The 23,720-nt window shown below is 39.9% G+C and overlaps 1 protein-coding gene across 1 annotated transcript in view; it reads left to right on the plus strand.

Moving 5' to 3' along the window:
- The first annotated feature begins 1,330 nt into the window (after positions 1 to 1,330).
- The window catches only part of FREM1 (FRAS1 related extracellular matrix 1), a 74,681-nt gene continuing 52,291 nt past the window's right edge, over positions 1,331 to 23,720 (plus strand). The window contains exons 1-8 of the mRNA XM_037374317.1: positions 1,331 to 1,527; positions 12,962 to 13,465; positions 18,287 to 18,381; positions 18,936 to 19,237; positions 19,751 to 19,947; positions 20,606 to 20,929; positions 22,032 to 22,140; positions 23,121 to 23,252. Of these exons, the coding sequence (XP_037230214.1) occupies positions 13,235 to 13,465; positions 18,287 to 18,381; positions 18,936 to 19,237; positions 19,751 to 19,947; positions 20,606 to 20,929; positions 22,032 to 22,140; positions 23,121 to 23,252 (1,390 nt within the window). The 5' untranslated portion in view covers positions 1,331 to 1,527; positions 12,962 to 13,234. The remainder of the gene's footprint in view (positions 1,528 to 12,961; positions 13,466 to 18,286; positions 18,382 to 18,935; positions 19,238 to 19,750; positions 19,948 to 20,605; positions 20,930 to 22,031; positions 22,141 to 23,120; positions 23,253 to 23,720) is intronic.

Here is a 23,720-nt window from a genome sequence, read left to right on the forward strand (position 1 = left end):
CACATGGTGCAGCTTTGAGTTAATTTTAATTTTTAACAGTCATCTGTTTTCTTCATCTGCCTTTTAGTCATGCCACAGGAACATCTGCTCGTTCTTTTCTTCCATACTATTGACTTCAGTTTTGCATTTTCGTGGTGCAGTTTTGTTCCCATATGAGGGTCAAAGTCAGCTTGCTTGTTCAAAAAGGGGCAAAGGGAGGCAACATGCTACAGAGTTACAGTCATGCTGGATTTGGCCCCTGCTTACACTGGGAACTCAGAATTAGTAGCTTTTCCCCATGCAGTCCCTATTCCATTTGTAACAATGCCCTGTGGCTGGGCTGAAAATCTGTTTGCCCTCTATGCTTGGAAGTGCTTTTAGTCACCGTACCAAGACAGGCGTAAGGTGGTGTGTCCCAGGTAATTCTGTCCCTGCATGGTGACTTTGCAATACAGCCTCTGTGCTCTGAAAATGTGGGCTGTCAATTTTACTCCTCTGGATGCACCAACGAGACACTGTGTGTAGCAAATTTTCCTTAGACTTCCATCACTTAGTCAAACCTGCAAATCTATGTGAATCTTGTGACAGAAAGCTGGAGACCTATCTTGAATTCTATGAGGTATTAAATAATTGGTGAGATTTGGCCTGTGCGCTTCTGCTTTCCTGCTTTTCTGAACGGAGGAAAAAAAATAATGTTTGAATACTGGATTTTCCTTGGTTGCAACTGCAATTGGTCAGTAAAATGAATATATGTTAATTTGGACACTTTAACATGCAACAAGATTTTGAACAGCGGTTAACTGAGAATTTCAGCTTTTAAAAAGTATCACACTTATAAGTAGGCAATATGCATTTCTATTAAATTGATAATATACTTAGTTTTAATTTCATCAGCCACCCTGAAATAAGATCAAACCTGTTTTGCCATTACTTACAAGGCAAATTAGTCATGTCTGTATTTCAATAAAGACTCTGCCTTCTTGTGGGGGTAAAAATGATCTGAAAAGATTAGGTCACCTCTTTGTCTATGAATCTTTAATACATAAATGAGTGTATATGTGTGTGTGTGTTGAATTAAATAAACTAGCAGAAGTGGGGAAGAAAAATGAGCAAACCTTATTAACAGGAGCTCAGTTTTTAGTTTCAACAGACTTAACTAGCAGAAGGGGAAAGGAAGACCTGGGGCTGGCTGCCAGAGAAACATTGCTGAGTGTAAACACTCCAAGGCATCTCAGAATGCCCTTATCGTAGGGAGCCCGAAAGTGTTTGCACGCTGGGTCTCTGCAGTCAGGAGCAGTCCTGCAAGCAAAGAGTGTTTATTGTGGATTTTTAGTAGGAAGAGAACCACAGCCAAGCTGACCAGAAAGACTGGAATTTCATCTATCTCTTTATCCCCTCCCCCTCTCTGTCTTTCTTTCTGTCGCCCACTCATTGGATTTCTTTCTCTGCCAGTCTTTTAAACCAGAGATTACTGGGTCAGTGACATTCATTATTTCTTTTATTCTAGTATGATCTCGTGTTCAGCCTCCTGGAGAAACACTGCTACCTGTAAGTATCTGCTTCAAGTTTGTTGTATACATTGAATGCTGTTGTGTTTGTGGTTGTAATAATATTTAACAGCTTCAAACATCCAGTTTTCTGCTGAATGTTGCAGCAAAGCAGTCAGACAGTAATTTTTGTACTCAGGATGAATGAAAGCTCAATTCTAACTCTGGGGGAAAACAGGCACTGGTTCTTGCCAGTATTTTAGAAGAATTTAACTTGGAAGTTAAGGATTCAAAGAAACTTAGTGTATCCTAATGTTCAAGTTGATACAGATTTCTCAACTATGCTGACTTTCTTCCACCAGCTTTAATAAAACTTTGTGCGTTTTTTGTGTTTTTTGTTTTCTTTTTTTGTTTTTTAATAAAGGTTTAGAAGCACTAAGCAAGATTTCTTTTCTTAAAATTGTCTTTTTCCTAAGACACACTGGGAGAGACAAATGTGATAAAAAGCACTGGAAGACATAATGAAAATTTTCAATATTAGTAAGTCTTTCTAAAGGATATATTTCATTCAGCTAGAAGAACTTTTTTTAAAAATGCATGTTGTAAAATTGTAGACTTTTATTTTGCAGTAGGGATCTGTGAGAGTTTTCATGTCATGTACATTCAGACAGCTGACTTCATTCATCTGAGTCAGACAGACGTTCATTGGTCATATGCATGTGTAAATGTTTATGTGTGTTTCTGAACACACACATACATGCTTGCACAGTTTTTATATTTCCTGTTGATTGCTATGCATTTATCTAGCTCCAAACTCTTATAACGTCACCTTGTAGGGATTAGTTGCTGTCCCTCTGTGTTGTGCTGAGACACTTCAACAAAATCTGTAGAAACAGGAAAAAACGTTTCTTGAAACAGTTACTAAAAGGGAATTTTTTAAGTTACGTTTTTGCTAGTTAGAGAATTCTGCTAGGTCATTGTCTCAGCTAACTTAGGACTGCACACTACCTCGAGAGAAATGCATCTCTGCTGTTGACATGTGTCCAAGGTGTCTGTGGGAGACATTGGCACTGTAAATCACCAGTTGCTTTCACCGTATAAGAGCACACACACCTGCAGAAATTGTCCCATCTCTTTTCTCTTAACTCAGGTGTTACTGCTGTGGGCCTGCCAGCATTTTCTTCATGATTCTTCCCTAGGGTTTATTTTGCATGCAACATGACTGCATGCAGATCGTTTTGACCTAGAGACTAAGGTGGTCTGGATTGGGCACCTTTAGATTTTGAAATTTTTTTCCAGCATGGATCCCTGCTCTGAGAAGAATTAGGCAAGTACAAGAACAATGGATTAAACAAGTCCCTGGACAATGACTTGAGTTGTTAAATGAAAGTACCTTCTGCCTATTCATTCCTCTAATTTTCTGCAGTCCTTGTAGTAGTCTTGGTAATATTAGTTACAGTACAAGTGGTCTTGATAATACATGTCTATTATAGTATTAGTTACAGTACAACAGGAATTAACTTATTCATGGGGAAAAGAAATGATTTCTGACTTCATCAATCTAACGGTGAATTTAGGCAACAACAACAGTATGTGTAGTAAAAACATCATGGTAAAATAGCACATGTTAGCCAAATAATGATACATTAAAAGTACAATTCACTTGACTCTACCTGTTGAGCATAAAGAGAAACTGAGCAGGTCATTTGTCATCAAAACTTTGCTTCTCTCATTTTTTGAGATTCTGTGGCAGTCAGTTGTAGACCAAGATTAATTTATTCCACACTAACGGCTGCGTGGGCTAGAATTACTGTAGCTAGGGTGTCCCTGCACAACTTCATCCTATCGACTTGCAACAGGAGATCCTCAGGATGATTCAGCTGCCTTTTGTGCAGTTGAGTAAATAAACCTGAATAGACTACATCTGGGAAGTTGTTAAACACTGCCTAATGAAATGTGCTATTTCCATCTGTAGTTGCTACCATTGTGAAGCCTACAATAGTATTTCAAAGAACACTAATAACTAACCGTAGCTGGATTGTGTTTGATTTTCTGACAAATGTTGTCTAAAACCATGATGTGACTACATGAGCTGACAGGTTGCAGCTGCACTGTGCAGGCATCCTGAATGCATAAAGATATATATTTATCAATGGAAATTGTTAACAAAAGAGGAACTTGGTTTCAGGGTTCTTTTTTAGTGCCTCTAGATTAATTTTGGTGAGATGTGTAACTGATCTAGTGCATACTACTTGTTTATCAAACATCATCTGAAGACAACCATAACACATCTAAGTAACTTACAGATTTCACAGAAGGACCTCAGATCAGTTTGATTTGTATGTAGGGAATATCAAATTCCCAGTGGAGTCCCCTCACATACCTTTGGAAACCTAAATTTTTGTCTGGGCTAAATCTATCCTCTTTCCCTTAGACAGCTATATAAACAGGAAGGAATTGCTCTTTGGAGGCATAGTTTTTTCTCCCAGAATATAGCAGTAATCCTGGCAAAAAGCTCAAATTAGCATCTAAGTTTCACATATCTGAGACGCAATGAACCAAGCCAGTGTGTTTGTGGGAAAGTTTAAACCTTACCATCTACCAGCTGTTAAAATTTAAGCATTCGAAAAAATCCTCCATGTAGCATGTGCAGCAGATTGCAAGTCTTCTTTTGTTTAGCACTGCAAGATGCAGAACACCTGCCACTGAGCTTGTTTTTGTGAAGAACAATTTGCTGAGTCTTCCTTCTTGAAAATTCAGAACTTTTGCCATTACCCTCAAGGCTCATCAACTCAAAGCTCAGCCTCTCCCCCCTGCTCAGTTAACCAGCCAAACAATGGTAGTGCATAAAGAAATTATTCTAAAAACACCAAAATCAGATGCTGTGCTTCAGGTAGTTTCTACCTGTAAGAGGGAGTCTGCCAGAGGTGGAAGTCCACTGCCATTTCATTGTTCTCTACTTCCATGTAGAGCAGGGTTGGGTGTTATCTCATTCAACTTACTGAATACGTGCATACTGCATAACACTATGGAGATGTGCAATATGTCATTGGTACTGCATTTTACCACCACTGTCTGATGATTGTTTCACTGAAGTATCAGACCTTGCTGTTCATGGTGTAATGAAACAATGCCATTGTTGGACCGATGGTCACAGATTCCTTGTCCCTGCTTCCTCACCTTGTTATTCCTTATGCAGGAGGCTATTCCTGCTCCTTTCCTACGGGTTTTGACACCCTTACACCTATGGGTCAGAGATCTGTTCACTCTCTGGTAGAGCTGCTCTGATGTAAGTCAAGCTCATCTAGCACCTTGTGCATGACATCTGACCACAGCTTGCAAAGGTCATGAAAAAGCCTGGGGCTCCAGAGCTGGAAGCCTTGTGTTGTCACGTTAGGTACTGAATGTAATGCTGTAATTTCTGTCTTCGCTCACCAAAGTTATGGGTCAAGGTGAAGCTAACAATTTTGTCCTTGTAACACAAGCACAAAGGTCACTGCCTAATCCTAGGCTGTTTGCTGGGTTTCACTAGTTTCTTTTCTATTCATTGCTAGGTAAGTGCTGAAATGAAATGTCTTTTCAAAGTCAATGGTCTTGGGATGTTTATTCTATCCACTACACTCCCTTTACTCACACACATTTTCCATTATTAGGGGTAGTTTTCATTTTTATTTTTGAGTCATTCTCTGGGTGGATTAAAGGAAGCATCCTACTACCCACACATTGTTATAGACTGTTCTTCTTTTAAGATCAGTAGGTTTTATTCCCTCTCTGCAGTGCATATGATTAAACAAGAAATAAAAAGGATGGCTAACTAGTGCTTTTATTTTACTGGTTTCAGTGGTTTCCCCCTAGTTTATATTCCTCCTCACCCCATAAGTGGGAATCTCCAGGATCCCTCTCTCCCTTCTTATACAGAAAAAGCAGAAAAGAAGGACTAAATGAGTTCCTGATCTTTGCAATTGTGTCATGCCCTTAGAAGAGTACCAATATGATATTATAAACCAATTAAACCAGTAAAAAACCACAGTGGTTTGTATTAACATTTACACTGAGAAGTAGCCTGCTCCCTTTGATCGCCAAACCCCCAAATCTATTTCTGTATTTGAATCATCAAAAGAAAATTTGAAGTGGAAATATTTAAACCTTCTGAAAATTTAACTAGTCCTGGAAATGGCGAAGAGGTTGGTTCAGTCTGTGTTTCTCCTAGGCTGGTTTGACCTTCCCTGCAAACAGCTATACCCTATAGCTTTACATTCTCAAAGGAAAGATGGGAAATCAGTGAGCACTGAGACCCAGGAGGATGAGGGTCATGTGCAGGACAGTAACCTATGGATAGCATCAGTGGAACAACCTCACTGGTAGCTGCAGTGTTTTATGGACTTCCTCAGACAGCTGTCAAAAAGATGGAATTATTTCCTTTTCAGAGTAATTTCTGCATTGCACTCTGTTCCAGTTCAGTGTTCATGTGTGGTGGAGAACAGGTGACAGCTCTTAGTTGCATAATGATCTTAAAAACACATAAGGGGCAGCTAAGAGAAAAAAAAAAAATCACTTCTTCTCTATATTCTCAACTTCTGTTATGTGAGACAGTTTTCTGGGCTTAAAAGAGTAGAGGGCAAAGGCTTTTTCATTGGTCCCTTGAGGAGAAAGTATTTACCTGTTCAGAAAATGTAATTTAGCTGTTAGTCTCTCACCTTTATTAAAACAAAAGCCAAGGCTTAATTTTATTTGCTTTTGCAGTTGTCTTCAGTACTATAGGCATCTGTTAACAATAAGATCTCGATCTCTATCTCAAAATGTAAAGTACTTCTAACAATATAATCAGATCTATTTAACACTTGAAAGGGAACAATGCATTGTCCTCAAGATAGTCTTTAAGGGGGCCACCACAATCAATAGCTCTTTTTTTGTTAGACTCAGTCTGGGACTCTGACCTTCTCTACCTTTTCAAATGTATGTTGTGTAGTGGTTGAAGGATAAGCTGTTAAGAATCCCTGAGATTGATTGATTGAATGTGTTCCTCTCAGTGTTGCTTTCTCTCTTTATTTTCTTGTCCATCACTGTCTAAGCCCCACCACCTGTCCCCTTACAATTTAGCCCTGTTTAATGGGAAAGAGCTGAGCATGGCTTAGACAGAAACCCCTCTGGCCTTACAACTTCTGGTTGATGCAGAAGGGGGACTCATAAAGACTGGAAAATAAAGGGGTTCAGGGAGGGATACTGAGTAGTCCTGTGGAAAAGAATAATTCATTTTTCAGCCTTGCATTAAGCTGTAATACTTGATATTAATAGTGCAATAATGTTTATGGTGTTATATTCAGATTTTTCTCCTCTGCTACTTGTCTACCTTTGCCTAACGTCAAATATGTTTTCAGTCTTATGTTGGCTTGTCAGCATACGGGATAGTTCTACACTCAGATTCCACTACTTAATAGCCTAAGCTTGGATGGATCATAATTTAGTGTACAACAGTGACAATATTATGCTGAGAATGAAAACTGAAGTCAGAAATTATCTCTGTAAATTGAAACTGTATTGGGTCTTAATCTGACAATCACTGTTAAAATAGCTGTAATGTGAAAGAGGGTAAAATGAACAAAACCAATGTTTTTCTACCTTACAGTATTCTGCTTTAATACAACAAAGAAACAAAAGAAAAAAAGAAATGTTAATAACCTGGATACATCTGATGTGCTTCACATCCTTCATCTCTTTTCCTTGATGAAGAAAGGTCTATTCACTGACCATGTAATGAAACACTTCTTGTTTCCTTACTTTGCTAAAAAGTGTACAGGACTTCTGTACACAGACCAAAGCTGAGAAAGGAAAACAAAGAAGGAAACTGTTATCTACCGCTCCTTAACTCAACAAATACCTTGCTGAATACCTAGTTTCTATGTGACCTATAATCCTTGTTTCTAGTGCATGGAACAAAAACATTAAATAGTAAACAGTCTAAGGGATGCATGTGTTAATTGCACATTCTGAAGCGACAACCCCCTAATTTAAAAGCTCAGGATACTTTCATTGCCCGGGGCTAAGTTTTAATTGCTGTAATAATATTTGTCCTGTTTCCTAGAAATCATGCAAGGCTGCTATTTGTTTTCTTCAATCCCATCCTCCAAAAAAAGAATCCTATGTTCTTTCTGTGTCTTGTATGTTTCCTAGAAATCACGCAAGGCTGCTATTTGTTTTCTTTAATCCCATCCTCCAAAAAAAGAATCCTATGTTCTTTCTGTTTCTTGTAAACTTTTTCTGGTGTTCATTAAAACAATCAGTCCAGCTCCCAGCCAACAACAATCATCCTCTATAATCCCCTTCAAGCTTTGCAAAAGAAGAGGGCAATTTTGGATCCAATCGTTCTGTGAAATCTCCCAGGCAACCAGAGATTTTGTCAGGTACAGAGAAACTCTTAAATTCTCATCCAAATCCGTTGAAGACTTTGGGTGTCATTGAGACTTGGCTCAAAGTCACTGTGATTATAGATTTTTTAATCAGGTTTTAGGTATTGCAAATGAGAGTTACTGGTGCTGTTTCTGATCTTATTTTCAGCTGTTTTGCACTAGTAGATAGCTATCTAAATAATTGGGATTAGTCTTTATTTACATCACATTATCCCTCCTCAGAATCACTCAGGAATCTGTACACTTATAACTTCTAAATAAATAAGAAGTGCTGGAAATCTTCCCACCAATGATTAATATTTGCATTCTTTGAAGTAAACTTTATTCATGCAGGAGTTGTAATGACAATTATTTTTTCTCCCAAAAATTATCTAAAATAACAGATCTACTTAACACAAATCCAGAGACACACAACTGTGCATTTCTACATATACCTCTGGATGGGTCCTGCACAGATACATACACAGATATGCAGTTTTCTCCAGAGTCTGCTGTTGGAAGGACACCTAGCTTTCAAGAACTCTCAGATGCTCTTAGGGACTTCATACAGTTCTCCAGGTTCCTGAAGCGAATGACCACTTGACAAATTGGGAAGTTTTGACAGATATTTTGTGATGATAACTCTACAGCAGTTTTTTTAGTTCCTTTTCTGCAGTGTTTCTTTCATCTTTTTTTTTTCTTTTCTTTTGGGAATCTTGAAAACCAGTTGTATTTGGTGAGAATGGTGATGTTTGTAATTAGCCATTGCATCATTTCTCACATGTGCACCAGCAGCCTGGAGGGAAAACTAGTTTTTCTGGCATTTGGAAGAAATTTTTAAAAAACCACATCTGAAGTTCTCTGTAACCCTCCCCTACATTGTCCCCAGTCTGATTTATCCCTCTGTTAACTCTACAGAGCCACATCCACCAGCTCTTCAGAGGCCCCTTCTATCCTCTGCCTTCTCCCCGGTTTCATCTGCAGAGTGGGGCAGGGGTCTGCCAGCAGACAAAATGCTCCTCAAAGTTGCAAGGGTCCCTTGCACAATGCCTTGGACATGTCTTCAAGACTCCTTTTCCAAGCTCCCAAATCCTAGTGTCAGCTTGGCCAGTCTACCTCTAATTACGAGAAGGAGGTCTCTTTCTTTGTTGCCACATTTTTTATACCAGTATGGTTTTGTATTGGATTTCATGGGAATTACTGGACACTTTGCAGGGTACAATGCAGTGTTTTGCAAAAATATACCAGGTAGTTAACTTGGGTCCTGGGAGCCAGAGAGTTCTGTCATTTCACGTTAGAGTCATCACATGATTTAGGGTGTAAAAGACCTCTGCAGGCAACTGCTCCCACTCCTTGATCTCAGCATAGCCAGCTTTTATGCAAGTCCAGCTTCAAAATCACATAAGGCTACTCAGCCCTTGATAATTTTTTTTAAAAATATCTTTGAGGGTGAGGACTCCACAGCTCCCCTGGGAAAGCCATTCCATCAACTGTGCTCACTGTGGCTTTTCTTTTTCAAATATCTAATGTGAATTTCCCTTGTTATGCATTTTGTGGGTTGCATCTTGTCCCTTCCCTGTGCACCTCCAGGTTCTCGGCACTCTTCTGTTAGATGTCTAAAACCAGCGATAAGTCATCTCTTCAGGCTGAACAGACCCTGCTTTCTCAGCCTCTTGTCATGTACCATGTTTCTCCATCCCCACTGAGGGGTAACAACTGATATATGATGTATCACTGAACTGACAAGGCTGTTTTACTTCTGATATTGAGCTTGTAGGCACAGAGTGCTCCTGGAGATGTTTCACCATATAGACAGACTCTTAGAAAGTCAGCGAGGAAACAGCTTATTTTAAAAATAGTGATCCTCCTGATGAACACTATTATGTCATTAATCCTCTAAGTATATCTGAAACATTGTGGTGCATTTGGAATTAAATAGAGCCTTGGTCATTTATTCATTCTGGATACACAGGTGACATGCCAAGGGATTGCAGGGATGAATCGGGCTCAGCTGTGATATTAAGGGCAGAGAAGTAAGGAGACTAAGGAAGTTCCAGGCAGCCACAAAACATGTCAATGGCATCAGCAGCAGTTGTAAAGCTGCCAGAGAGCAGTGTACTGTCACTGTAGATCAGTATTAAGTACTGTGTAGCACACAGGTGACTGCTGAAGCAATGGCCTTCTTCACACAGAGGGGAGAATATTGGTCTCATGGCATTCAGTCCAAAACTTTCTGATTTTATTGCCATTATGTGCTGAAAGGATCTCTTGTCATTTCACTTCAGTATCATTGGATAAGTGATTGAGAAAGTGAGTTTATACTTCTCAAGATCTTCACTTGGCCACAGATGGAGACAGCCCTGCAGCTGGGTAAGATGCAGGGTAAGAAGAAGCAGCAGAGGCACCACCACCTGTGCCTGAGGTTTATACCTGCATCCGGTGCTGGGGTTTATGGAGCAGGCACCAGAAACAGGTTGACCTGGGCTTCATCAGAGCTGAGGTGCAGACACCTCTTCGTGAATGACTCCGTCAGTGACTACTGGAGAGAGACAGCTGGCTTTCCCTTCTTGTAAGCACCTAATGTAAGGTGTAAAGAGAACAGTATACTCCTGACCAGTGCTATTTCTGAGCCAGTGATTAGGCTGTCTCTGAGCTATAACGTGTTTTTGTGGTAGCTATTTGGGTGGGAGAGAAGAAAGAAAAAACTCCCCAGGCTGTAATTTTAGCTTTTCTCATAAGGTACCCAGTGCCCTGTGAATAAAGGCATTTTGCACAGTAAATCAGTGCCCTGGCCTGGTACCATGGAGCATGAAGTTACTAGCATTATCGTGAGGTGTGAACCACTGGGTCTATGCTTCAGAATTATTAACTGCCTCTTGACACTTTGCCAGGTCCAAGTTGGAGCATAAAGTTCCTAATGATTTTCTTCTTATCTGAGCCCCTCTATGGTTTAAGAAACTGGGTCTTCTCTGGAAACTGTCTGAGGCTCACTCATGCATTGCTTCTTCATCAGAGGCTGGAGTTAAAGGATTTAAAATCTATTGCACTCCCTGTGCCAGGAGCTTCCTGCTGGCCAAGGATCCTGGGATGCCTGAAGTCAGAGGAGACATTAGGCAGAGCATCTTCTTGAGACATATGCCAAGGAAGTTATTTCACTTTCCTGAGCCCTACCTTCACTTGGTTTGATGTAGGAAGTAGGAATAGGGCACAGCAATAGAGGTTTCCGCTCAGAACATCTCTCCATTTTTTGCAGCTGGTGTTTTAAGGAAGAAAAGGTGGTAGCTGATAAACGCTAACAATCCATGCACTACGTGATAAATGCCAGTCAGATATTCAGGTTAAAAGCGTATACTGGCTGCAAACCATACTTTCTTATTTGGAGGCTGATATGTTTTCCTCCCCCTCTTTCAAAGTTGTGCTTTATAAAACTGTGGACAATGTTTCAAAACTGTGTGGGTTTTAGGAACTGGAGTGCTGTCTCAGATGCGCTTATTGCATTTAAGTGCTATGCCTACCCATCCCACTTAGAAAGAAACAAAAATTAGTAAGTACTTTGCACACATTTACATATCTGGATTTTAGTAAAAGCTATCTAAGTAAACTTTTTTAAAATTAATTGAGATTTTGATTTGTTTCTGGAACATGTTAAAAAAACTTGACCATGGATTTAATTCCCTTTCGTCTGGCTTGAATTCTGCATTTTCTCTCAGCTTTTGATTAGACTGATCTGGCTGCATAATTTCAGACTAAAATGGAAAGATAAAAGTCTAGAAAAATGTAGTTAAGATTTGCGGACCAGACTACATAATCAGCATACATCTAACTTTGATCAATGTTAGTCCCAATGTCTTCAATCTTCAGTCTCAGCTTAAGTGAGTGAACCTGTCTTGTGTTACTTTGGGAAGTAAATAATTTAAAATAAATTCTTAACTGCTTATGGTTTTTCAGTGAAACATAAAACTAGGTGAATAGGTGCATATGATGATAAGCTGTTCAGAAGGTCAATCTGCCAGAAACAGCAGAGTGAAGATTTACTTACTTGTTAACAATAATGAAGAAAATAAAGAGATACATGGATTTGGGTTTTTATTCATTTTCAGGAAAGCTCATGGTTGGTGGTAGGGTTGTGGTTAAATTAGACTTGTGCAAACAAGTAGTCAGGACACTAAAAACTTAGAGGAAACTGAAGGAATGCTGATGCTTTACTAGCCTGAAATTGTTATGAACTTATCAAATTTAATTACATTAATGTCATTGCCTATACTTTGGGCCATAGATTCAGTTACTTTGGAGGGTTATAGAAATTAGGGTTTTATAAGGATTTCAATAGTTCTTGTTCAACATCGAAGAACTATGTTTTTCTTATGAGTTTATAAACATGAAAGATGAAGATTAACTGTAACTGGGAGCATGAGGAACTTGTGTAGGTTTTTTTTTTCTCCATATTATCTTTTGTTCCTTATTTCCACTAAATTTGCCTCAGAATGACTACTTTCTTTCTGTGAAAAAGAAAAAAATCAGCTTTGTCATGACATATCATGTTTCTATGTTGACATCCTGGCATAGTTACTACAGCAGGAAGAGCAGAGAGGCATTGGCAAAGTGTTTTCAACTAAAGGTTGACTTTCCACCCCCTCCCCCCACACCCCACCCCCCATTCAATGTGAGGGAGATGGCAAAAAAACAGATTTAACAAAAAGCCACTCTACCTTTATCCTCCTTCCAGGTATATTTAATCTATATGAATGCCTACTCCTGCACTTTCAAATTACTTGGATGCTCATATATGCCCTTTTATTGATATCTACTCTGTCCAGAAGTAAAAAAGGCCAGTAGCAATGGATCCTACAGAGCAAGTGTTTGTATATGCACACAGATCAAAGTTGCCTGGAATCCACATTGAGAGCTGATGCACTGAGAGAGAAGTCTCATTGGTCCAGAGCTAATTTTCTGAGCATCTGTGCACTTCATAGTATTCAAAGGTGAAAAGCTGCTGCTTGAAATGAACTGCAATTGTAAAAACAGGCAGGTTTTTGTGTGGTTATCCCCCGCACCCCCACCCCCCAGGTTGATCAATGCCTTGTCTCAATTTTCTTTCTTTATTTTCAGGATTAACAAACCCTAAAAGTACTCTGGAACACATTCGTCATTTTGTCAGGCTTGACCAATGAATTTTATATAAACCCAAGGATATTTTGAGAGGACCCTGTCCAAATTTCTGTCAAGGAGTGCATCTTAATAGAAAACATGTGGTACATTGTTACCTGTGACTAACATTTTGGTCCTTCATTATACGGTGAAAATCTGCTGGCAGAGAAAAAGAAGACTTCTTATGTTAAGAAGATTTTCACTGGTGGAGAAGAGCTGGCACCCCCTTGTAATATGAAGCCCTTTGAGAAAAGCTGGTTGTTTCTACTGCTGTTTGTTGTACGAAGAGTTGTATGCTCCTCCTTTATTAGTGTCAACCTTGGGGTGAAAGTGATGAAGGGACAGTCTGTCTTCCTGTCTGAAGATGACCTCAAGTTTTCCATCCCCGGAGAGAAGGATGACTGCAAAGTAGAAGTTGTGATTAATGAGCCAATAACACAGAGGGTTGGGAAACTAACTCCACAGGTAATGGGGCTCCGTTGTGCTGCTCTGTGTGTCCATGTGCGTGCAGATGTGGGAGAAACTAGAAATAGCTGCTTTACTGATTTCTTTTTTGGGAAGTAGTGGAACACATGAAATCAAATAGTCTGTGAGATTCAGCCTTTTGCTAAAAGTAGCCAGCTGACAGATAACTGCACTCCTTAAATCCAAAAGCTGAGCTCAGTAACATGAGTGCATAAAAGTGAGTTCAGTCAGTCTGTTTTCACAAGCAGAGAATGACTAGGTCAAAAATTTTGGTAAGCAGATATCCTCCAGTCTCTCAACTGTTTGCTTTTGTACCATGACAGTAATCAGCGTCCCGCGGGTAATGCATAGCCCTCTGGAGCATTTTGTATTTTAGTCACGCAGCCACTACTTAAGGAGCAATTAAGAAAAAAATCACATACAATAAGCTCATTGTGTACACCATTGTTTGCTCTGCTCTACAACAGCTAAATTGCTAGCAGATGGCAAATACATTAAAAAAAATCATGTTTTCTGTTAAAATTTCAAGCTTGTAGGAATAATGAAATGTATTTCACATATCACTGTTCTGCTACTCATCCACCTTACAAATCTCCTCACCTAAGCCATAGGAAGGAGTTGAAAGTAATTGACATGAAGATGTAATGGTAGAGGTAGAAGATGAATGGTTTTAATGAACCACAACCGAACAGTTTTTGTCTGTTTTCAAAAATTTTTGTTTATTGTACCATACACTTCTATCTGTTTGTATATGTCTATTGTTTTAAACATCTGCTCTGAATTTTCTGGTGGTCTCTGCAAAGGCTGATGCAGGAGCACCAGTCTCAGTGATTTTTCAAAACTTCTAGCTTGGTCGTCACCATTATTTTTGCAGACCCCTGATGAGTATTTCAGCTGAACCAGCACTTGGAAGGAGCAGAGGCACATCAGGGAAAACAGGAGGCAATGAGCAGGGCAATGTATGATCTTCTCTAGAGACTGTCCCCAAGTGCAGTGCCTCTGCTGAGACTGCCACAGGGCTTGCTCTCTGCCAGCACAGGCGCTCTGACTGTAGTCCACCCTTTCCACTTCCCCAGGCTAGTTTGGCCCATGAAGAAAAAAGAGAGAATTAATGTCTCATTGCTGGCAGACCTCTTCTGTAGGCAAGCTGGCTGGCCAAGGAAGTGACTTTGCTTTCAATTTCTGTCTCAGCCTCCATTATCCTTGTCCATGCAGTCCATGCAGTAGGACCCCGGTATTTTGAAAAAGCCACTTTGTCCTTTGTAACCTGACATGCTTTAAGCACAGGGTCAGCAGCAGCTTTCCAGAGATGCCAGGCAATGTGTATTTACCATACCTTATTTTCCAAAAACCCCTAGTGTCCTTGGCTTCCCGCACTCCCAACCCCACTGCTGTCAGGCGCCTGTCCTTCCTGGGCCTGGACAGAGCCCGGGCAGCGCGGCCTGGCCCTTGGAGGCTGCAGGCACACCTGTCTGGGGGGGCGTCAGCTGGGTGGGAGGCCCTGGGGTACCAGGACAGAGAGGGGCTGTGCCTGCTGGTAGAGCCTGGGATACCTCCCCTGGACGGCTCCTGGCCTGAGTGCTGTTATGTTAGGAAAGGTGCCTTCCCCTCCTCTCCTCAGTAGAGAAGTGGGAGTGCCAGAGGCTTACCACCTTGCGGGGACCCCCAGGGTGACTGCCAGTGAGATAGGCAGTCTGGTTATCTCAAGTCATATTTCTCTGCCCGGAGAGCACTAGATGGCATTTGTGAGTTGAAGGCTTCTGTTTTAAATGACAAAATCCTCATCCAGACACTGAAAAGTGCTGCTTGAGCTGCCACCATTCCTGAAAAAAGGTGCCAGAGTCTGGCTCTCCCAGTGCCACTCACACTCTTTCTACCAGGAAGTTCTGCAGCCAGATAATGTCTCTGGTCTGATCTGTTTTATTGCCATTAAAGTGAGTAATGTCCTAGGAATGTATGACAATTTAATTACAAATTGTAATTGAAAAGCAGTTGAAGTGGAAAAAACCAAAGCTCGACAGTAATTAGGAAAAGATTTAGATCTCCTTTATCTTACCCAGCAAATTTATAGACAATTAGAGTTGCCTGTTCATATAAAAGGAAAACATATTAGGAAACATAAAACAGATGTTTCTTTTTGCAAAGCAGATTGTGTCTTATATACATACAAAATGACTGTCAGTCAGTGGTAAAGACCTTTGTGGAAAGGTCCTTCATTTTCTGTCCCATTGTTGTCAGCTAAAAGGTGGAACTAATGATGTCTTAGAAATAAATTAATTCTTTGATATGATAAATCATCTCCTCTGGTGTGGGCAGTCCCCTCTGATATGAACAGGGATGCGTCATCTAAGCAGTATCTCATTATCAGGTGCACACCAGGTCTATATGTGACCAAAACCCCTACTGACTTTGACAGCTCTATATGATTTACGTCAGTGAAAAATCTCATCTTCAGTGTACAACATTAAACTACTGGAAGCTATAAGTGGCTTTTGTATATAATATACTTCTTTTTTTTTTCTTTAAGGTAACACACTGTCTAACTACCGCCCTTGATTTTTTTGTTTTTGGTAGGATATCACTTAGGACTATCCAATTAATAACTTAACTATCATCTTCCTTTATGTTAGCTTGTACTAAGAAAGAAAAGCCATTAAATAAAAACAAGACACTTGTTTTGTTTTGCTAAACACTGAAAAATAAAAAATCACATAGAACTGTGACATTTGGGAACAATACACAACAGAAGAGCCACAACACAGTCAAAACCATCATATAAGAGAAATTCCATTTTTCACAAACTGTTCTTGTTTTTCCTTTCTAAGCAGTCCCAACAAATAAAATAAATTGTACTTTCCATAGCACCATATATTACAGATTATTCCAAGATTATTTTAGGAAAAGTGGTAAATTCATGTATATGTATCTGATTATCAACTAACTCGTCACTTAAAAAAAGTAAAAAAGGACTTTGTACAATGTGCTTCATGATGAAAGTTAAAAGCAGACAACACATTTTAAAATCACCGGGAATACAGAACAATTATCACATAGCTTGAGCATCTGAGAATAGCTTCAGTGGAAGTGGACACTGACAGTAATCATGAAAGCCGGTAAAATCTAATTTTCTTTCCAGTATAGAAAGATGCAAGATATAATTCTGTGTAATGGTCAGAAAGAAACAAACCTAGTTCTTACATCCTTTACTGTAAACACATGAAGTAGTCTTGATGCACTTTGGTTAACTATGCATTAACAAGTAATTTAGAAATTAAAGTATTACTTTATTTTTACATTGAAAATGTATCCAAAGACTTTCTCTATGCAATGCATTTCCCGTCAACATTTAAGAGCCTCACTAAAATCCCCTTTCCATTTCACTGTCCTCCAAAAGGGTTGGAGAGATGTAGGTAATTCAAGCAAGCCAGTTCATCTTTTGGTGTATTTTAAGAAATGACTGGCAGTAAGAAATGACCTTTCTGCAAAAAGATGTGGTTTGTCAATCAGCTGTATATGTATATTAATCCTGATTAACTATGGCTTCATTAGGTTTATTAGTGAATGCTGAACAGATTTTACTTTAGTCTGTAGGAGTCCATAGAATCATGTTTGAATGAATACTGCCCATAAAAACTCAATCAAACCCACATTTAGTCTCACAGTGAGACACTCAGGAAATGGAGTGAGTAGGTTTTGCCTTCTTGCTGACAAGAGTATGTCCTGTCTCTCTGCAGTTATGAAACGTGAGTATCCTCCATCTGTGCCTGGGCTGTGTAGAGGTTCCCTGTCATCACAAGGATAACATAGGCATGGTTTTATTTACTAGGGGCTTTTAGCTGTTAAACTCTATAAAGAAATATAGCTACATGGAATTGTAATTTGCCAGACTTGCAAACTGGCTTAAGCGAGGACATAAGAATTCAATCCGTTCTCTAAAGAATGGGTGTGTCAGAACTCTCCAAAGCCATCTTTTCTCCATTTCGGTCAGGCATTTTTTCCTCATTGCCTTACTTTTGCAAGTCAACAAATCATTGAATAATACAACCAGTCTGAAACCAATGTCTGCCTTAGATGGTTAAATTGTGGCCACCCAGCTTTGCAAATGTGACCTGTATCAGGTATGTCATAAGAGTTAGGGTTTTTTTTAATTAGTTGGTGGACACAATATAGAAATTCTGCTTGCTTTTATGCTGTGGGATTACACTGACATTGGGGCTGGGTGTTGGTATGGCACAGAGATGATACATGATCTGGTAAAAGGCTGCTGGTACAACATCAGTATTCCACTATGTAACAAATCTGAGCTAGCAAAGTTTCCAGCAGAGAAGTTTCACTGGGTCATGTTTTTGTAGTCCAGTGGTAGTGGCCATAAAGCAGGATTTACTGTATAATCAAGCTACTGCCACTAGAAACTTTAAAAGCTATTAAATCTAACATTATACTGCAGGAACTGCTTGCTTTTCAGATCCACTGCAGTTGTCCCACTGAATACAACTGGATCTGTAAGTCCACAGGCTTTGGTGGTAGAGAAGTGTGCGCTAGAATTATTTGTTGCACTGAGGGAAGGACTCGGCGACCAGCAACAATCACATTTATATGCCCATTCCCTTTCTAACTATAGAGTACCAGCAGCCCCACATTGAAGCGGTTGCTCTGATTCTCACTGCAATACCACAGAACAAGTGAATACCTATTCATAGAAGTAAGCTACAGATTAAGTATTTCCTTAGTCTAATGCATTCCTGCCAGAGAGAAGCGAAAGGGAAGCCATGAAATTAATATCTTTGAGAGCTCTACTAGTATATTCTTTCTCCTTCATAGGTTTTTGACTGTCACTTCCTTCCTAATGAAGTAAAATATACCCACAATGGCTGTCCGATTTTAGATGAAGACACAATCATGCTTAGGCTGTACAGGTAAGGACAGAGGGATGTCATACTTCATTGTTACCAGAAGCACAGCTGCCCTCAGGAAGAGCAAACAGTCCATTTTTCATGGCAAAAGCATGTTCTGCTGTACATGTCATAACTACTTAGATCCAGCAGCAGTCAACAAATGACCATCTGTTTACAGACATATTTCTCACAGTGTATTTCATCTATGCTCAAATAAAGTGTTTGTCAGTATTAATACATATTATGTATTACTTGCTTATTATAGAAACCAGTGATTTTTCTTTTTATTATTGAAAGTGACAACAGTACTTTCAGAGCACTGTATGCTGTTAGGGACACAGATCCTTGCATACAGATGGCAAGTAACCTCTTCCCTAGCACAGATACCCTCTTTACAAGTATGAGCCAGTGGGCAGCAGGGGCTGGCACCTCATGGTCTCTGTCGGTCTGGGGTTTGAGGGCACATGAAAGAAAGGGGTTCAGGTAATTCAGTTTAGAAGGTGAGGCCAAAGCCAGACCCACAGAGTGACAAAAGACAGGGTGAAGCATAACTAATTTGTCTTCTATCACTGCAGATTTACAGAAACTGAAACATTTGTTGAAACATTCACGCTCCATGTGCAGTTGCTTGAGCCAGACTGCAACATCATCAAAATGCGCCCCGGTGCCCTGGAGGTCCCTGAGTACTATGGTCTCTCCAGAGCAATTGACAAGAATGTCCTCACTTTTGACTATGACAGGAAGATAAATCTGGATTGCACCATTTCCATAGCCTCTTCGGAAACCCACCTGCCTGCTCATGGACAGCTCATCACCAGGGACGTGCAGCAAGAGCAGCTTCGTGGAGACCAGCTACAGCACTTCTTCTCTGGCCCTAGTAAGATGTGCTTTAGTTGTTTGTATTAGCAGGGTCAAAGAGACCCAGCAGATTAGACCTGCAGCAGTGGGTTGCTTCAGATGTGCTGCGTAAGGGTGGGTCATTTGAAGTTTAATGAACAGCTTGAGCTATCATGGGAACTGAAAGGGACATGAAGCTGGTGTGGGGCACAGCACAGATCACAGATCTGGGTCAGTAACCCCTGACTGGAATCTGGTTTTGGCTCCTAGATTCCTAGACATGTGGACCAATATGACAGCTTTGGGAGTGCCAAGACTCAGTAGAAACAGCACAGGCAGACAGCGGAGGCAGCATCTACCCGAGAGACCAAGGGAGGCTGGAGCTGGAAGATGGCTGTTGAAAACAGAATCCTGTAGGGGAAGTTAAAAGTCAGGAAAGGAGTCCTAATTCTCATTACACTGTTTTTATCAGGGTTAGTTTAGCTATATGAACAGGTTCCCATGCTGTTTTCTGCTCCAGTAACTGCTTTCTATTGCTTTTGTTGGGTTACAGAGCACACCCTGGGCCAGCAGTGCAGAAATGGAAGCTGCATGCTGGGGCTGGGAGTCATTCACAGCACAAAAATGAGCTGCGATGAATTTCTGAGGATGGGGATTCGATATCGGCACCTTGATCCTCCCTCTCCTGACACCGATTATATTCCTGTGAGGTTGGATCTCACAGACAGCAGAAGTAAAACTCTGCACAAGGTAGATTGTTATGTAACCTTACAATATCTTGATTGTCTTCCTGGTTTTAAAGAAAATGTAAATTTGTTGCTTCTTTTCCCTTTTGAAGAGAGAGAGTGAGCCTGGAAGTTTGTTACATTTTTACAACATTGCCAACTGGGCAAATGAAATGCTTTATCTCCATACCTCTATGATTAGACCATTATCGCTACAGAGAAACACCCCTGGCTGTTTACTGGCAGACAGAAGTAGTTTAGCCTGACAGCACAATGAATTCTGGCATGATTCTGTCCTTTTGGTAAAGTACGATCTGCACTGGCTTCAACATATGTAGTAATTAATAAGTTAAGAGCTGTGTGAACATATTCAGTTAATAATAATTAATGGCTCGTGCTGGTTTCTGTCAGGTAAAGTTATTCATTAAACTTAGATCAAATTAAGCAAGTTGTTTCAGTCCAAAATTAAGGACACAAATAAGACTAGTGAACCTGGAAGACCTTTTCATGAGGTCTGAGTATTTACTTTAGGCATTTTCTCATTAAAATGTTTCTATTTTTCTTTTCAAAATAATTATTGTTTTGACATGTACCTCAATTAGCTATGTGAAGGTGATGGAAATTGAATTTATTTTGTTTGCTTCACTTTGTCTTTCAGTTGTCCTATTTTTTTCCTGTTATAGACTGAGTATGCGTGGCTCCCTGTTCATATTAAAGGTGCCAGTCCCAATCAGATACCCAAAGCTGCCCCGATGGCAAAGTTCATCCTGGAAGTAGATCAATTTATTTTAACCCCCATTACAACCACAACTGTTGATGCTGAAGACAACGAAACTCCAAAGTCCCTGCTTGTCTTCAACATTACCAAGCCACCTCCACAGGGCTTCATCACTCATCTATCTGACCACACAAAACCTGTTGGTTCCTTCACGTGGAAAGATCTCAGTGACATGCTCATTGCTTATCAGCCTCCAAATAGGAGCCACACAGAGAGAAGGAATTATGAGGTAACAGTGAAATGTATAAGCATTTGCTATTTTTCATATCCTTAGGATTCAGTTAGCTGTAAATAAATGCATTCATACATCAGGATATTTTTCAGAAAAAAAAATAAATGTCTCTCTCCAGATCTGCCACAGAGTGCTGCTGGTGGTGAATGTCTCCTACTTTGGGTACAGAGTTGCTTTATTTTTTCATTAACCAGTGCTGCTAGGTATTTTGTGTAACTCAGTAGCATGCCAGCAGTCTGAGAAATAAACAACAGGTTTAAAAAGGAGATGTAACAGGAAGATAAATGAGGTAAAGGAGCATTTAAATATGCTGAGAGTTATAAAATAACTATCTAATAAGACAGTTACAAGCAATAAACTAAACAAAACAAAATGTTTGGTATTAAAGTGATGAAACTGAAGAAACAGAAAATCAGAGCAAGGTAAGCTGCAGAAAGGGTGAACTGGAAAGCAGAGGAACACAGTAACTTTGGCACGTGATGATGACAATGCATCTTTTTTTAACCTTGGCTGTCACAGGAACCTCCTTTCTGTTTCCTTAGTATGAGGATCAGTCTACCACATCTCCTGCTCCTTAAGGGCTTCTTCTCTGTTCTGCTTTCAGCATTGCTTGACTGCAGGTTCAAGAATTTGATAATTCAGGAGTCTGAAATTTTTGTTTGTTTGTTTTGTTTTTGTTTGGGTTTTTTCTGTGCAGGTCTGTATCTTTTGTTTCATACTTTTTTTGGTCCTACATATGTTAAAAGAGTAGGAAAGCCCCTCCCACCTTTAATTATTACTATTTAAAAAGCCTTAAGTTAATTACTGAGTTAATTGTACCCCAAACATCAGTGAAAATGCTTATCTTTCCCATTAAATTCAACACATTGCAAACTAACTTTTCCAGCATTCACTGTGAAATGCATAGAAGGAAGATACGTAATTTAATGCAGAACCTCAAAAGTTCTTTTCAGAAACTAGGTCAAGTTTAATTTGTTAACGTATTATCAGAAGCCTTTAAGATCTCTCAGGAAAAAACACACTATATGTGTTTTGAGGTACAGCTGGTTTTCAGGGTGGTTTTTTTTCCCAATAAATAGCTTGTCTGTTTTCACAACAGGTGGAGTTTGAGGTTCATGATTTCTACTTTGAAAGGAGTTTACCAATCACTGTGCATCTTTCTATCAGAACAGCAGATACGAATGCTCCTAGGGTTTCATGGAATACAGGTGAAATCTCTTTTCTTCAGTTTATTTTGCTACAGAATTTATAATGTTTTGACAGAGACAGTTGACAAATCTCTAAGATTTAGTTTTACACCTGGAGTTTAAGGATTATTAAATGAAGGGAGTGTAAATCTGTTTTTTTTTCCTTTATCCATCTTGGGGGACACAAATTGCTACAACTTGAAAAAATCTTAAGTTTTAACTGGAATGGAAAATAAAGAAAAAAAGGCCTTACAGGAAAACCAGGATTCCTGTATATAGCATGTTCTTCAAGAACGAGCTGAACGTAAGAGAGTATAAATAGTAAAGACCAAGGCTCGTTGGTATTGTTAAAGTGGAAGTCTGCAAAAATGAACAGGTAGAAAAAAAAGGCATGACATACCACCAGTCATTTCAAGCCTGGAAACCTTCCAGGGTTAAGGCTTATTCAAACAGATTTATAATGCCTACATTGGAGATGGGGCAGGCCCTCCCATCTAGAGTGAAATGTGCATTGATATTTAATCAACAGAAGGCAAAGGTGTAAGGTCAAGCAAGTCTTTAAGTTAACGCCAGGGAAAGTGCAGTCTCTTCACAGTAGAGAAGGGAAGGAGCTGAGAGGAACAGGCTTTTATGTCTCCCAGAGAAACTTCACCCAAAATGACTCTCAGAATAAAAAGAAGAGATACTGTCCTCCACCATGAAGATCAACATACATTTTTAAATGCAGACTCAATAAGGAAGCTGAGTACCCAGTTTCAGATGTTGTGATATTTCAAGTGCAATGCTTCAGTTTGTGCACAAGTCCAGAAATCTGCCTAGCTAGTCTATCAGGTAATTTGGAACCAGAATATATTATTTCTCTGTAAAAAAGTCTTTAAAGACAGTTGACTAAGGCAAGTAACATCTTTTTTTCTTGACTGCAAAAAACTTTAGAAAGGTTAGATGCTGACAGCTTTTAAAGTTGCAGACACTTTGGTGAATTAACAGTCCTCTCTTCGCAGGCCTCAGCCTCTTGGAAGGGCAATCCCGGCCTATTACATGGAAACACTTCCAAATTGTGGACAACGATGACATCCAAAATGTTTGCTTGGTCACAGTTGATGGCTTACAGCACGGTCGGCTCACGGTGAGAGGTAAATCACTTCCACTTGAGGGCCTGGAAACATGTTCTCTAGTGACAACTCACTATGATAATGTGGCGGTCAGTAAGACATGGATAGAGCCTGTCGTATTTCCCTCCCTGCTGAGGGCTGCCAGCATGAGCAGGATTTACAAGAGAATGAGGGTGAGGATGGAAATATCTGGATGCAGAGTAAGAGATTCAAAAATTCACAAGCTCATACAGCAAGTCAGTTGCATAGCTTTGACGCATTTGCAAATAGTGTATTTATGCTATCCACATCCTTAAATTTGAGATACTTTAAGTCTGGCATTTTGCCTACACATCACTTCCGTTTGAAACTGAAACTGGTTCTTAGTTTCTTCACTTGAGGTGAATCCAGCCCAAGTGAGCTAATGTAGCTAGTAGCAGCATGCAGCAGGTCTGGTGTGGCCCTGTCCCACCAAGGCGAAATAAGGATGGGTAACTCCCCAGGAGAGAG

This window comes from Falco rusticolus, chromosome Z (assembly GCF_015220075.1).
Source record: "Falco rusticolus isolate bFalRus1 chromosome Z, bFalRus1.pri, whole genome shotgun sequence".
In the NCBI taxonomy this organism is placed as follows: Eukaryota; Metazoa; Chordata; class Aves; order Falconiformes; family Falconidae; genus Falco; species Falco rusticolus.